Source organism: Mustela nigripes, chromosome 11 (genome assembly GCF_022355385.1).
Source record: "Mustela nigripes isolate SB6536 chromosome 11, MUSNIG.SB6536, whole genome shotgun sequence".
Classification (NCBI taxonomy): Eukaryota; Metazoa; Chordata; class Mammalia; order Carnivora; family Mustelidae; genus Mustela; species Mustela nigripes.
Genome location: NC_081567.1, coordinates 15,862,035 through 15,875,798, shown reverse-complemented (window position 1 = coordinate 15,875,798; position 13,764 = coordinate 15,862,035). Strand labels below are relative to the sequence as shown.

Sequence of the window (13,764 nt, the reverse complement as noted above, 5' to 3'; positions counted from 1 at the left end):
GGGGAAGGGCCGGGCCGGGGCGCAGGGAGCGATTCCGCAGAGCCGGGAGCTGCGGCGGCCGGAGGGAGCTGTTGGCCGGGGGCGGGGGGGCGCGGCAGAAGCGGGGCAAGGGGAGTGATTTCGGGGTCACCCAGGGAGGGGCGCCCTGGACCCCGTTACAGCGGGGATGAGGGAGACTCGGGGTTCGGTGTCTGCGAGTCTGGGCGAGCCCGGCTCGACCACCTCTGCGCGTTCGCCCCGCAGGACGCGCTTTGGACACTGGAAATAGCCAAAGTGACCCTCTAGGTGGCTTTTGTGATGCAAGGAATCAGCCGAGCCTGAGAAGGGCAGGACTCGTGTGTTTGGGGGTTTATGCTGCGCAGCCCTCCCCACTCTGTCTGTGCCCATCTCTGGGCAGCCGTGGGTCTCAGAGGTCTGCTTGTCTACCTCGGGGAACAGGGGGCTCACTACCTTTCCTGACCTCTTGGCCTGTCTTCCATGACTGTTGAAACGGAAACCCGCCCTTCTTGGAGGGGAAAGCTGGTGCCCGGCAGATGCAGGTGCCCGCCGTCCTGCCCCTTGACCCCACCTCCCTGCTCCCATCGCCATAGTTTAACATCTCATCGACACCTCCACCCCTGCCGCGGGCTTTGGCCCCTTGACAGGCCTCGAACCAGCTTCTACCAGTTTACCCGATGACCTTCTTGATGCCAAGTCCATCGGCCACGGGGCAGGCCTTACCCATCATGATCTTTCGGTGACATATGACCCTGATGACCTCTCTCTTTTTGAAATCCTCCGCTCCTTGACTCCAGCCTGCCTTCCCCCACCCCCGCCCCCCGTTTCCGAATGTCCAGCCTCCTTCCAGATCCGTCCTTTCTCCCACAGCCCCAGTGTCAGGGCTCCCCGGGCCCCACCCTGGCTTCTCCGCTCTCTTTCCCTCTCACTTCCCGGGGCCGACTGCACCCACTTGCCCACAGTACCCACATCTGTGGCTCCAAGGCAGACCCTCCTCCTCAAAGACAGCCCCTGCCCCGAGCACTGAGAACAGAGAGGCGAAAGATGTCATCAGAGGCTCGAGGAAGTCCAGAGCTGCAGTGAATGAGGCCAGAGCTTTGATGGAACCTCCAGGACTGTGGCCTTGCCTCCTCCTCCCAAAGCGCTCCGGCCTGTGTTCTCCATGGGAGGTGGCATCTCCATCAGCCAGTCACTGCGAGCGGAGACAAGACTGACCTTGGATCCCTCCCCCATCCCCATAATGCTGCCGTGCTCTGAGCGCACCCCCCACCCCGGGGGTCATGCAGAGTAGGTAGGTCCTAGAATCTTCCCAACCACGCAGCTGCTCCTGCGCTTATCCCAAGTGCACAGATCCGGAAACTGAAGCTCAGAATGCTGAAATGGTGGCCCTAAGTTCACAAGGTTAGTAAAGGACAGGGCTGGGGCTCTCGCAGGCATCCTGTGATTACAAAGCCTGTTCTTGTAAAGCCACAGTGTTGTACCTCCTCCCTCTGCTGCCAGATCCAGAGCTGTCTCCTGGGTCCTCTCCCTTCTCACTCACCACTGTGGCTCAGTCTGAGCCCTCGTCGGCTTCCCCCGCAGCATCACATCAGTCCCCCCTCTGGTCCTCCAACGGCAGCCCCTTCCCTGTGTGTCCAGTTTTCTCCCCAGGTGTTTGTGCCCTGAACAAATGGGGTCCTATCCGTCCCCTGCACCACCGACTCTACCCCCCACTCTACCCGCCATGACCCCCCCGATGGCACTCGGTGGCTGCTCTGGCCTTTGAATGCCAGCGCCCTCACCTCATCTCTCCTACCACTGCCCCTCCTTGGGCTGCAGAACCCCAGCCTTAACCACACCACGGGATCCCAGACCCCGGACACCCCATACCCTTCCACTATGCCGTCTCTCCTCTGCCCAGCACTCTGTCTTGCCCCCTTCTTGGATAGTCAGACTTCCCATCCTTCAAGCCTTTCCCAGCAGTCTAGGCAAACAGCCTCATGAGGTGTGGGCTGAGTCAGCTTCTCCACGAGACCAGTCTGGGCCTGACTCATGTCTGCTTCCCTAGCTTCCCTCCAGCAACCAAGGTCAGGCGCAAAGCAGATGTTCACTAAAAATCTCAATGAACTAATGAATGAATGCATGGTCTATTCCTTCACACCCTTAGCCAGGCATAAGGACAAAGGAAATAAGGCGGGGACCTTTGTGTGTTTCACTCGTGGCTGGTTTCCCAGTGCACTAAAGGCACCCGGCACATAGAAGGTGCCCAGATATTTGTGAAATAAAGGGATGAGTGAAAGATGTACGTCTCAAATCTGGCTGCAACTCTAAAGGTGGACACAAGAACACACAAGAGTTGACAATCGTAAATCCTCTTGTTGCTCAGGGATTTTTTTTTTTTAAGATTTTATTTATCTGACAGAGAAAGAGCACGAGCAGGGGGAGAAGCAGGAGAGGGAGAAGCAGGTTCCCCGCCGAGCAGGGAGCCCGACGCAGGGCTCGGTCCCAGGACCCTGGGATCCTGACCCGAGCCAAAGGCAAACGCCCAACCACCTGAGCCCCCCCGGCGCCCCCGTTCAGGGATTCTTAAAGTCCATCGAATAACCCTGTGAGATGCGTGACCCGGACCACGCCCCAGCCTCTCATGCCGCCCCTCCTCCCGACTGGCCTTTCTAAAGCATCAGCACAAGCAGGCCAGCACCTGCTCGGAAGGTCTCCCCACGTCCCCACTATTGGTAAGATAAAGCCCAGAAATCCTACCCTGACTTCCCACTTCAGCACACACCACCGTCGCTCGTGAACCCCAATTCCATTCCGAGCACGCTTCCCCGCATTTCCCCCCGTGCTTTTCCTCGTGCTCCTCTTGACCCTTAGAACTCCCTTCCCTCTCGCATCCCCAAGCCCCTCTCCTACCCTTCCTTCAAGTTTAGCTGCTCCGGCTTTCTTGACCCTTCTGAAGATGGAGGGGAAAGCCTGTTAAATATACAGATTGCCAGGCACTTCCCTGGAGATTCGGATTTGGGAGAGCTGTGCTGCAGCCCAGAAATCTGGGTTTTGAGCAATGACTGCCGGAAAGTCTTATGTTTAGTCAAGTTTGGGAACAACAGGGTATCTGGGCTGTGCCGGCTGAGGCTAGGTTATGCTATGTAACAAACATCCCCCAGGTCTCAGTGATTTAATGTGACCAAGGTTTACTTTTGCAGCGCACTTGGGTTACTTCCTGTCCTTCAAGGAAGATTCAGTACTTCATGTGGAGAAATTTCTTTTTTTTTTTTTTTTCAGATTTTATTTATTTGATAGAGAGAGACACAGTGAGAGAAAGAACATAAGCAGGGGGAGTGGGAGAGGGAGAAGCAGGTTCCTGCAGAGCGGGGAGCCCTCCGAGTGCTCATGCCACGACCCCGGGATCATGACCTGAGCTGAAGGCAGACCCTTAACAACCGAGCCACCCAGGTGCCCCGAAAATCTCAGTTCAAGCTGATGTGAAAGAGCACGGTTGTCCTGTGCTTCCACCCCTCCCATCAGGCTTCCAGGTTCTATTTCTCACGGCCCTGGAATGTGCTGCTCAGGCTCCTTCCTATTCCCACTGCCCCTTCAGACCATTGTGAACCTGTGACATGAACAGAATGTCCATAGCGTGGGTAACAGTAGAGATGGTAATAGTTAGATCTTACTTAGTGCTGATCATGTGCCAAGCCCTGCTTTACGTGTTTTGTTTGTATTAGTTAATCTTCACAACCACCATCTGAGGTTATCACCGACAAGGGAACAGAAGCACAAAGAGTTTAAGTAGTTTATTCAAGGTCGGAGCTGGGATCCAATCCCGGCAGACATCTGGACTATTGAACCGTTCTCTTTGCTGGTTGGTATCTGACTGCCGGGGGGCTCATTCCGGCCCTTCTCTTCATCAGAACCACGCGGCAGACACTGGATCGTGGCTCGGACTTTGGAGATCTATTTTGGAAGAACTGATGTCATTGCAATACTGACATCTTCCTGTTCATTTACATGGTATATCTACCCATTAGTTTTGGATTTCTTTAAAATCTTTTGATAAAATTGAAAATGTTCCGTCATGGGGTGCCTGCGTGGCTAGGCTGGTTGAGCATCCGACTCTTTTTTTTTTTTTTTTTAAGATTTTATTTATTCATTTGACAGACAGAGATCACAAGTAGGCAGAGAGGCAGGCAGAGAGAGAGGGGGAAGCAGGCTCCCTGCTGAGCAGAGAGCCCGATGCGGGGCTCGATCCCAGGATCCTGGGACCATGACCCGAGATGAAGGCAGAGGCTTTAACCCACTGAGCCACCCAGTCTCCCCAAGCATCCAACTCTTGTTTTCGGCTCGTGTCATGATCTCAGGGTTTTGCGATCAAGGCCGGCATCAGGCTCTGTGCTCAGCAGGAGTCTGCTTGAGATTCTCCCTCTCCCTCTCTGCCCCTCCCCCACTAAAATAAGTAAACACAATCTTTTTTTAAGATTTTATTTATTTATTTGGCAGACAAAGATCACAAGTAGGCAGAGAGGCAGGCAGAGAGAGGGGGTAGGGGAAGCAGGCTCCCTGCCGAGCAGAGCCCAATGCAGGGCTCGATCCCGGATCCTGAGATCATGACCTGAGCCAAAGGCAGAGGCTTAACCCACTGAGCCACCAGGAACCCCAGTAAATAAAATCTTTAAAAAAAAAAGTAAAGTGTTCTTAAAAAAATAATAATTTTATTTATTTGTGTGTGTGTGTGAGAGAGAGAGAGAGAATGAGAGGGGAGGGTCAGAGGGAGAAGCATTCTCCCTGATGAGCCTGATGTGGGACTGGCTCCTGAGACTCCAGGATCCTAACCTGAGCTGAAGGCAATGAGCCACCCAGGTGCCCAAAAGTAAAATGTTCTGTCATAAAAGACATGAACATATTTTTAAAAGGTTTCCTTAGGTACTATATATTTCTATAAATGGTATTTCTCCATTTCCTAATAGTCTGTTGCTGTGATTTATAAAGGCAATCTATTTTAAATAATTTATCCTATTCCAGCAAACTTGCCTGCACATAGAGCGAGAGGCAGATATCCAGGGGTGGTCTAGGACCCTCCTGCTCCCTTACCAATTTTTCCAGTCTGCTGCCATGTCTGATAGACTCTGTCTCTTTAATGGATGTTCCATCCCTAACTTCAGGCCTTATTATCTGTTAACTGATTTCCCAATCAACCTTCACCTGGCCAGGGCCGCTGCCAACCCTTACTGCGCCTTTGTGTAAATAGAAAAAGGTGTCCCTTCCTCGTGATACTTGATCTCCCTCTGTCAGACAATTGTAATAAATGTTCAGATATGCGGATGTCCACGATGTGGTTGGGGGCCTCTCTTGTGTGACCGCTCCCACCGTGCCCACGGGCACAGCCATCTGTGCACATGGCCACCAGCAGGACCCTTGAAAAGTGAAAGTTTGATCATAGTATTCTGTTATGGGCTGAAAGTCTTTGTGCCCCCCAAATTCATATGCTGAGGCCCTAACCCCCACTGTAATGGTATCAGGGGGGTGGGGCCTTTGGGATACAATGAGGTTGAGAAGCCGTCACAAGGGTGGAGATGTCCACCCACCAGGGAGACGTCCCTGATGGGACGGGCAACCTCTTAAGAAAAGGAAGAGAGACCAGAGGTTCCTCCTTTTGCTCTTTGAGGATGCAGCAAACCATCTACAATCCAGGAAGAGCGCCCTCACCAAGAACTAAATCTGCAGGCACTGTGATCTTCTTCCAGCTTCCAGAACTACGAGGAATAAATGTCTACTGGGTAAGCGGGCAATCTGTGCTATTTTGTAACAGCGGCCCAAGCTGCCTAAGACAGCTTTTTCTTTGTTGGAAATTATTTGAAGGTAGCTTCTTTCTTTGATACAGTTATTTAAAACAGGTAGTACTTTCACAGATTCAAAAATCTAAATAACATTAAAGGTTGACGGTGAAGATTCTTACTCTTGACAACTGTGCTTACCAGCTTGTTCTCTTCTGTAACTTTCCAGGATTTCTTTGAGGATACAAGCACACGCGCACACACATGTGCACATACACACACGCACACACACACTTTTTTCTTTTAAAGATTTTATTTATTTGACAGAGAGGGAGAGAGAGATCACAAGTAGGCAAAGAGGCAGGCAGAGAGAGAGAAGGAAGCAGGCTCCCCTGCTGAGCAGAGAGCCCGATGCGGGGCTCGATCCCAGGACCCTGAGATCATGACCTGAGCCGAAGGCAGCGGCTTAACCCACTGAGCCACCCAGGGGCCCCCACACTTTTTTTTCTTATACCTCAATAGCATGGTCTACTCATTCTACACCTTGATATCTGACTAACGAGGGGTCTTAAAGCACTCTCACATCAACGTCCTCACCCTTTTTCACAGCTGCTCACCTGCTGATGGACAAGTCTGCAAACAAAATCCAATGAATAACATTGATGTATATGCCATTTCATTCATGGGCAGATAGAGGGCATTAAAATTCTGTTTCTCCTCCCCCCCAACCTTTTGCAGCTGGTATGGACTTGTGACTTGCTTAGAGACTAATTGAAGAAATAATGTCGAACAACTTCTGAGCAGGGCCTCAAGAGACCCTGAAGCTTCTATTCTCACCCTTTTGGAACCATGAGGATGCTGTGCTATGAAGAAACTCGGGCTGGCGGCACTGACTGGCTCAGTCAGTACAGCGTGCAACCCTTGATCTCAGGGCTGCGAGTTCAAGCCCCACACTGGGCAGGGAGCTTAAACAAACAAACAATTAAACAAATTCAGGATAACTGACGTACCACATGGAGACAGCGGCTCAGCCCCCCTCTAGCTGACCGAGCCATCAGGGCTAAGGTCTCAGACCTGTGACGGCCACGAGGGGCCATCCAGGCCCAGGCTAGACGTCAGCTGACTGCCATCACTTGAGTAATCTAGATCAGATCAGCAGAAAAACCACCTGGCCGCCCTCCGAATCTAGAGAAACAATAAATCGTTGTTCTACGCCAGTAAGTGTTAAGGTGGTTCCTTGGGAAGCAATAGCTAATTGATAGAGGTAGGTTTTCAGATAGATTGTTGCAAGTGAGAATGCTGGCTCAAAGTGTGTATACATTTATAATTTTGATAAATAATGTCTGGGTTGTATCATTTTGCATTCCTCCCTACAATGGGTGAAAGTCCCTGCTTCCCCACAGTCTTGCCAAAAGAGTGTTTCATCAGACATATGGGTTATTGCTAATGCAATAAAGGAAAAAAGGCATTTCAGTATCGTCTTTTCATTTCTCTCATTATGTGTGACGTTGAATATCTGCATATGTGTTAAGGCCTTATGTATTTTCTCTTTTGTGATCTGTCATGTTCTTTGCCCATTTTTTAAAAAGATTTTATTTATTTATTTGACAGAGATCACAAGCAGGCAGAGAGGCAGGCAGAGAGAGAGAGAGAGGGAAGCAGGCTCCCCGATGAGCAGAGAGCCCGATGTGGGGCTCTATCCCAGGACCCTGGGATCATGACCTGAGCCAAAGGCAGAGGCTTCAACCCACTGAGCCACCCAGGTGCCCCAGTCTTTGCCCATTTTTTATTGAACAACAAGGTGTTGTATGAGGAAGACATTTAAATAGTACAAAGATTACCCTTTGTATATGATAAGAATTGCAAATATTTTTTCCTAGTTTATTGTTAGTCTTTTGATTTTGCTTTATTTTTTAACCATGCAGAATTTTTTCCATGTCAACAAACGTATTAATCTTTTATAGCTTCTGACTTTTGAGTTGGAGTTGGAAAGGCTTCCTCGCTCCAAGAGTTATAAACGATTTTGCCCATATTTTCTTCTGGTGTTTTTAGGGGGGCTGACAAGTTGTGTGACCCATCACTTTTAAAATGAAATTCAAGGCCAAGGTTATGGCACATGTGATCAGGAGTATCCCACATGGAGAAGCAACAGGAGAAACAGAAGCTAGCTTATGAGATTCTCAGGGGGAGACGATGCCTCCTGTTTGAAACATGTTGAATTTAAGGTGCCTATGGGACCCCCACAAAGGGATGTCCAGGAGACAAGTGGATTCAGGGATCTGGAGCTCAAGAGAAAATTTGAGCCTGGAGATAGGGATTTGGGAGGCAGCCCATGCATGCCAGTTAAAGCCACAAGAATGTGTGTAGTGTCTGAAGAGAGGTTCTCAGATGGAACTCTAGGGAGTGGTCAAGGTCAGGCCACAAACACAATCATGAAAAGAGAGCTGTGGGGGCTTCCTCTCTGTGGGCCTTGGGGCTTGGCACAAAACCCACCTCAGAGACTTGTAGGATAAACAGAGGCCCTTTATGCCAAACATACACGGATGTCTTTGCTCCTGGGGAGTGGGAAGAAGGCCAACAACTTCCGGGCAGTCAGCCCTACCCAGCAGGTGTGGAAGAGAGAACTTGGGAGGGACGCCTGGGTGGCTTCGTTGGTTACGTGTCTGCCTTCTGCTCAGGTCCTGATGCCAGGGTCCTCAGGTAGAGTCCCGCACGGACTCCTTGCTCAGCAGGGAGCCTGCCTCTCCCTCTGCTTGTGCTCTCTCTCTCTGACAAATAAGTAAATAAACAAATAAAATATAAAATATAAAAAAAAAAAAAAGGGAGAGAGACCCTGTGATGGGGAGGGGAAAAAGCTCAATCTTGCAGGTCAAGTCCTCCCCTCTCCGCCCCACAGATGATCTAAAGCAGGGCCTCAACAGGTGACAGCAAGTTCCCAAAGGTAAGTAGACACAGGGAGTCTCCCCTAGCCCACGCTTTCCTTGGACCACAGTGGAGTAGACAAGAGCCCAGAATCTAGACCTCTACTTTCTGGGTTCAAATCCTGACTCTCCCCTTTGCTAGGGTGTACCCTTGGGCAAGTTACTTAATACTGCCGTGGCTCAGTTTCCTCCTCTGTAAAATGAGGACAACAATAGTACTTACCTCACAGAACTGCTATGAAAATTAAATGAGTTACAATGTGCCGGGGCGCCTGGGTGGCTCAGTGGGTTAACGCCTGTGCCTTCTCCTCAGGTCATGATCCCAGGGTCCTGGGATCGAGCCCCGCATCGGGCTCTCTGCTCAGTGGGGAGCCTGCTTCCTCCTCTCTCTCTCTCTGCCTACTTGTGATCTCTGTCTGTCAAATAAATAAATAAAACCTTTAAAAAAAATAAAAACAATAAGTCCATTCATTCATGAATATTTATTGTCCAGCTACCGTTTGCCAGGCACTGTTGGAGGCCCTGGAGACACAGCAGTGAACAGCGCAGGTGAAAACCCCTGTCCTCGCCGAGCTTCCATTCTGGTTAGGTGAAAACAGACAATATAGAAAATAAAAATAGAAAGTATAAGAAAATATATGGTGTGTCAGATCCAGGTGGAGACATGAGAGACCTCATGTCCATGGAGAGGCCTCCAGCCTTGCACCCGAAGCACAGCAGGGTGCAGGAGTTGGAAAGCAGGAGGAGACCCTGGGCAGGCCGCAGAGTGGAATCCCTGCCCACCCCCTCGGGGTAATCATCATCATCATCAGTGCCATATAAAAGCAGCAAACACTTCTATCGCATTTATTCCGTGCCAGGCCCTGTTCTAGTCACTTTGCATATATCCCCTCATTTAATCCTACAAGGTTGGTACCATTATTGTTCCCATTTTTCGAATGAGGGAACTGAGGCATAGCAAAGTTCTGTACCTTGCTTTCATGAGCTGTATGATGAGGGGAACAAGCTAGGATTCCAGCCCAAGGTCATCTGGTTCCAGTATAGGTAGGATGTGGGTAGGCTGGACCTGCAGTGGCGGGGGGGGGCACTGGATGGGCTGCCATGCCTTGGGACTGGGTAGGGCCTGACCTTCCCACAGACTGGAAGGAACACACGAACAGAGCCCTAATACCTATACATCCAAGACCCAATATACTTAATGCACAGCTCAAGGTTGTTCAGAGGGCCCAAAAGGAATAACCCCAAAACCATGAAATAGAGATAAGGACTCAGCTCTGGAGAACTCCATCCCCAGAGCCATTCTCCGTATGCGGTCCCTGCTCCCCACCCTCTCTCCAGACCACTCCATGAGGCTTTAAGCCCAGCCTCCTGTGACCTTAAGTCACCATTCCAAAGCCCTGGGATCCCACCCAGAGACCACAAATACAATATATGAATGAATAAATATCATAAGCCTGGGAAACTTACCAAAGGCACCAACAACTCCAGACTCAGCTGGGAACCAAGAAGGCAAACCTTCAAGAGGCCAACAGAGAGGCAGGTGGGACTGGTGATCCTAGAGAGAGCTGGAACCCACAGTTGTAAAATTCCACGGAGGGGGCAACCCTCTACAGTTCGCAAGACCTTTCCACAGCCTTTCTCACCTCACTTGATACTGTTCAATTCTTACCTTAGGCAAGGCAGAATTTGTGAGACCAAGTTATCAAATGGAGAAATTGAGTCCCAGAGAAGAGTGATGAGTTATTTAAGACCACATGCAGGACTGGGAGTCAGATGTCCAAAAGCCCTTCCATTGTCCCACTCAGAGAGACAGAGTAGGAGAGAGAGAAAGGGAGAGAGAGAGAGAGAGAGAGGAGGGGCAGGAGGCAGAGGCTGATATAGAAGACCCAAGAGTGGAGAAATCCTCCTTCATGATCTCCAGGAGACCCTAAGGGGCAGGGCTTAGCCTCCTGAAAAACCCTCCAACCCTCCTGTAGGTTGATCAGAGCAGCACACCATCTTCACTTCTCCATTCCCAACCCCAGGCAAGCTGGGTTCTGAAGGGAAGAGAAGGATCAGAGCCCTTCGAGTAGAATCAGACAGCATTTTACAGTTTCCAACCTCATCATCAATGAACTTTAGAGCAGGGGAAACCCATAAATACGATCTCCCTGTCCCTGTATGCCTCCCATTGGATATAGTTGGGAGATGGAGGCCCGGAGACAATGAAGTCCCTTCCAGAAATCCACACCAACTCAAAGGAAATCGATATTCTCCTTGCCAGGGCATACTAGACAGGAGCCATTCTTTCTTTTGGTTGACACTGTAAGTTCCCTGGAAAGAGCCCTTGGAATCCAGGAGACCTGATTTTTACTCTGGCTATGCTGAAACTCACTGAGTGGCCTTGGGGACTCCTCTTACATAATGCAAGTTTCATAAGTGAAAGGTATTTTGTCTCTCGGGCCCTGATTTTTCTCTGACCCCTTGAACGGTCTCTGCTCTATAAGTGCCCAATAAATATCCATTGAATGGTCATCTAGAGGGCTAGGGCAGTGTCACCATGAGAGGCTGACGCCTGAAAGACAAGGCTAGGGAGCCAAAAGCTTTATCTTCAGATACACGAAGGGCTCAATTCTGTCCACGGATATTTATTGAGGGCCCGTATGTGCTGGGGACTGGGTATTCAGGTAAGAGCGAGACGGCCCTGCCCTGACCCGAAGAGCTCCCAGTCCACTCTAGTGTGGAATGCGTGCACATTTCTTGGTGGGCTTCCGAGGTAGACCCCGGTGCTAGGCAGGAGTTAGATGCGAGGGGCAGACTGCTCAATAGAGTCCGGACGCTTTTCTCCGCTTTAGCTGCCCTGAAGTGGTCTCATGCTCGGCGTGGTGAGCGCAGCGGAACTGCAGTGTTCAAGCAGGGCGCCAACCGCCCACCCGCGGAGGCCGCGCCAGGACTATGCGGGAGAAGAGATTTCTGCCTTGGGTGAGGCCACTTTCCACCCCCAGAGTCTCTGCCCACAAACCCTGCAATTCTCTGACGCTGGATCTTATTATTTTCCAAATTTCAAGGTCTCAGGACGCTGACAGCCGCGAATTCTGAGTTCTCTGTGCGCCCGCACCCCCGGACCCCAAAGCAACGGAGCCGGTGCCAGCAAGGGTCCTCCCACCCACGGCCTCGCGAGGTCTTAGGGGAGGGTCGGGGGCCCCTCCCCGCCGCGCGGGGTGTCGGGGCGCAGCCTGCGCGCGGAGAGGGGTGTTCGGAGACCAAGGGGACGGCGCCGGGACACGTGACGTTCGCTCGTCTCGGTCTGTGGTCCGCGACGGTGGCACCGGGCCGGTCACGTGACGTGGGGGTGCCCATGGGGTGATGTGCGATGCAGGGTCCGTCCGATGACGATCGGTGACGCGCTCCCGCCCGGGCCGGCAACGGCATTTCCGTCGGAAGACGCGACAGTTCCGGCGAAGGGGCCGGGCTCCCCCGTCCTGGCAGCTCCGCTTCCGCTCGGGGCGCGGCGGCTTCCGCCCGCAGCCTCTCCCCGGGCGAGGAGGAGACGCGACCCCGCGCGCATGCCCCGATCATCCCAGAGGGGCGGGGCCGAGGCTGCAGGAGCAGGAGGGGGGAAAGAAAAGGGAATTCCAACCTGTGGGACCTCGGGGGGGTCCCCGAGGTCGGCTTCTTCCCACTGGCTGTGGATGGTGCCCGGGGCAGGGCCTCTGGTGGCTCGTGGGGGAGCTCGGGGGTCCGCCGGCTGAGGGAGGGGGGAGTGTCCGTGTCCGAGTACGAGTGGGGTACGCGAGTTCCAAAACTTCGTCTTGAGGCCCTCGGGGCTCCGGCGCCGGGGACAGGGAACTCGGGCCGCCATGCGCGACAGGACCCGCGAGCTGAGGCAGGTGAGCAGTGCGGGCTGCCGGGTTGCGGACGGGCGGACCGGTCAGGGTCTGGCCGGACCCGGGAGTCCTGGACTCCGGGGCAGGGAGGGGTGGCTGCGGGCTGCGGGCTGCGGGCTGCGGGCTGCGGGCTGCGGGCTGCGGGCAGACCCGGAAGTCCCCGAGTCCCGCGGCGAGAGAGCCACAGCGAGGAGACGATGCCGCCGACCCCGGCCCTGTAGGGGGATGACAGTTCGGACGAGGAGGACCAGGAGCGGGTCGCGCTGGTGGTGCACCCGGGCACTGCGCGGCTGGGGAGCCCGGACGACGAGTTCTTCCACAAGGTAAGACTGCGGTCCGGCCTTCTGCGCGAGGGGCTGGATGGCTCGGGGTGCAGCGGGGCCGCAGAACCCCATCGCCCCTTCAGCCCTCTCGGTCACCTTCCCCAGGTCCGGACAATTCGACAGACTATTGTCAAGCTGGAGAATAAAGTCCGAGAGTTGGAGAAGCAGCAGGTCACCATCCTGGCCACGCCTCTTCCCGAGGAAAGTCAGTGAAACCCCAAGTGCAAACGCGCGCTCAGCCGGAGGGATTGTGGGCTTTGTAGTTCCGTGAAGGTGGTGGCCGGGGAGGTTGGTTGAGGCAGGGGCTGCTGTTGGGGAGTCCTGGGTTTCTCTTGCTCAGGTATGAAGCAGGACCTGCAGAACCTGCGCGAGGAGATCAAACAGCTGGGGAGGGAGATCCGATCGCAGCTGAAGGGTGAGCTCCCTAGGACCTCAGACGGATCCTTCCCTGTGGTCCTGCCCGGCTCCTGGTATGTCTGAGGAGTGTGTGGCCCAGAGAGGCCAGTGATGTATCCAGATCACATAGCAGGCCTAGGCCTAGAAGCACTCTGTCCTGGCTTCCTGTCCATATTGTTTTCCACAGCACATGCCAGCCCCTTAAGTTCCTTTATTTGTAAGGAAACCATTTACTTCTACAGTTTTTGCTGCCTAATGTGCATTCTTTGGAGGGGCAGATGGGGGTTTCTCAAGAGTCCTCTGTATTCCGGTGGGAATGCTCTGATGTATTGCAAAGAAAAATACATGTTCTTCCATCGGAGGCTCAGAATTAGTCATTTATGATAAATTATAATTCCCAAAAGAATCCCATGGAGATATGCACCTCTCTGTTGTATGGATGGGGTATGACTCTGGCCCTGTGTCCTGGTCTCATGATTTTTTGAAATCACAGCTCAAATCCCCTTCCTCA

At 52.6% G+C, this 13,764-nt stretch overlaps 1 protein-coding gene across 1 annotated transcript in view; it reads left to right on the top strand.

Moving 5' to 3' along the window:
• The first annotated feature begins 12,220 nt into the window (after nucleotides 1–12,220).
• The window catches only part of STX4 (syntaxin 4), a 5,316-nt gene continuing 3,772 nt past the window's right edge, over nucleotides 12,221–13,764 (top strand). Inside the window, exons 1-4 of the mRNA XM_059414851.1 lie at nucleotides 12,221–12,537; nucleotides 12,756–12,857; nucleotides 12,963–13,062; nucleotides 13,198–13,272. Of these exons, the coding sequence (XP_059270834.1) occupies nucleotides 12,508–12,537; nucleotides 12,756–12,857; nucleotides 12,963–13,062; nucleotides 13,198–13,272 (307 nt within the window). The 5' untranslated portion in view covers nucleotides 12,221–12,507. The remainder of the gene's footprint in view (nucleotides 12,538–12,755; nucleotides 12,858–12,962; nucleotides 13,063–13,197; nucleotides 13,273–13,764) is intronic.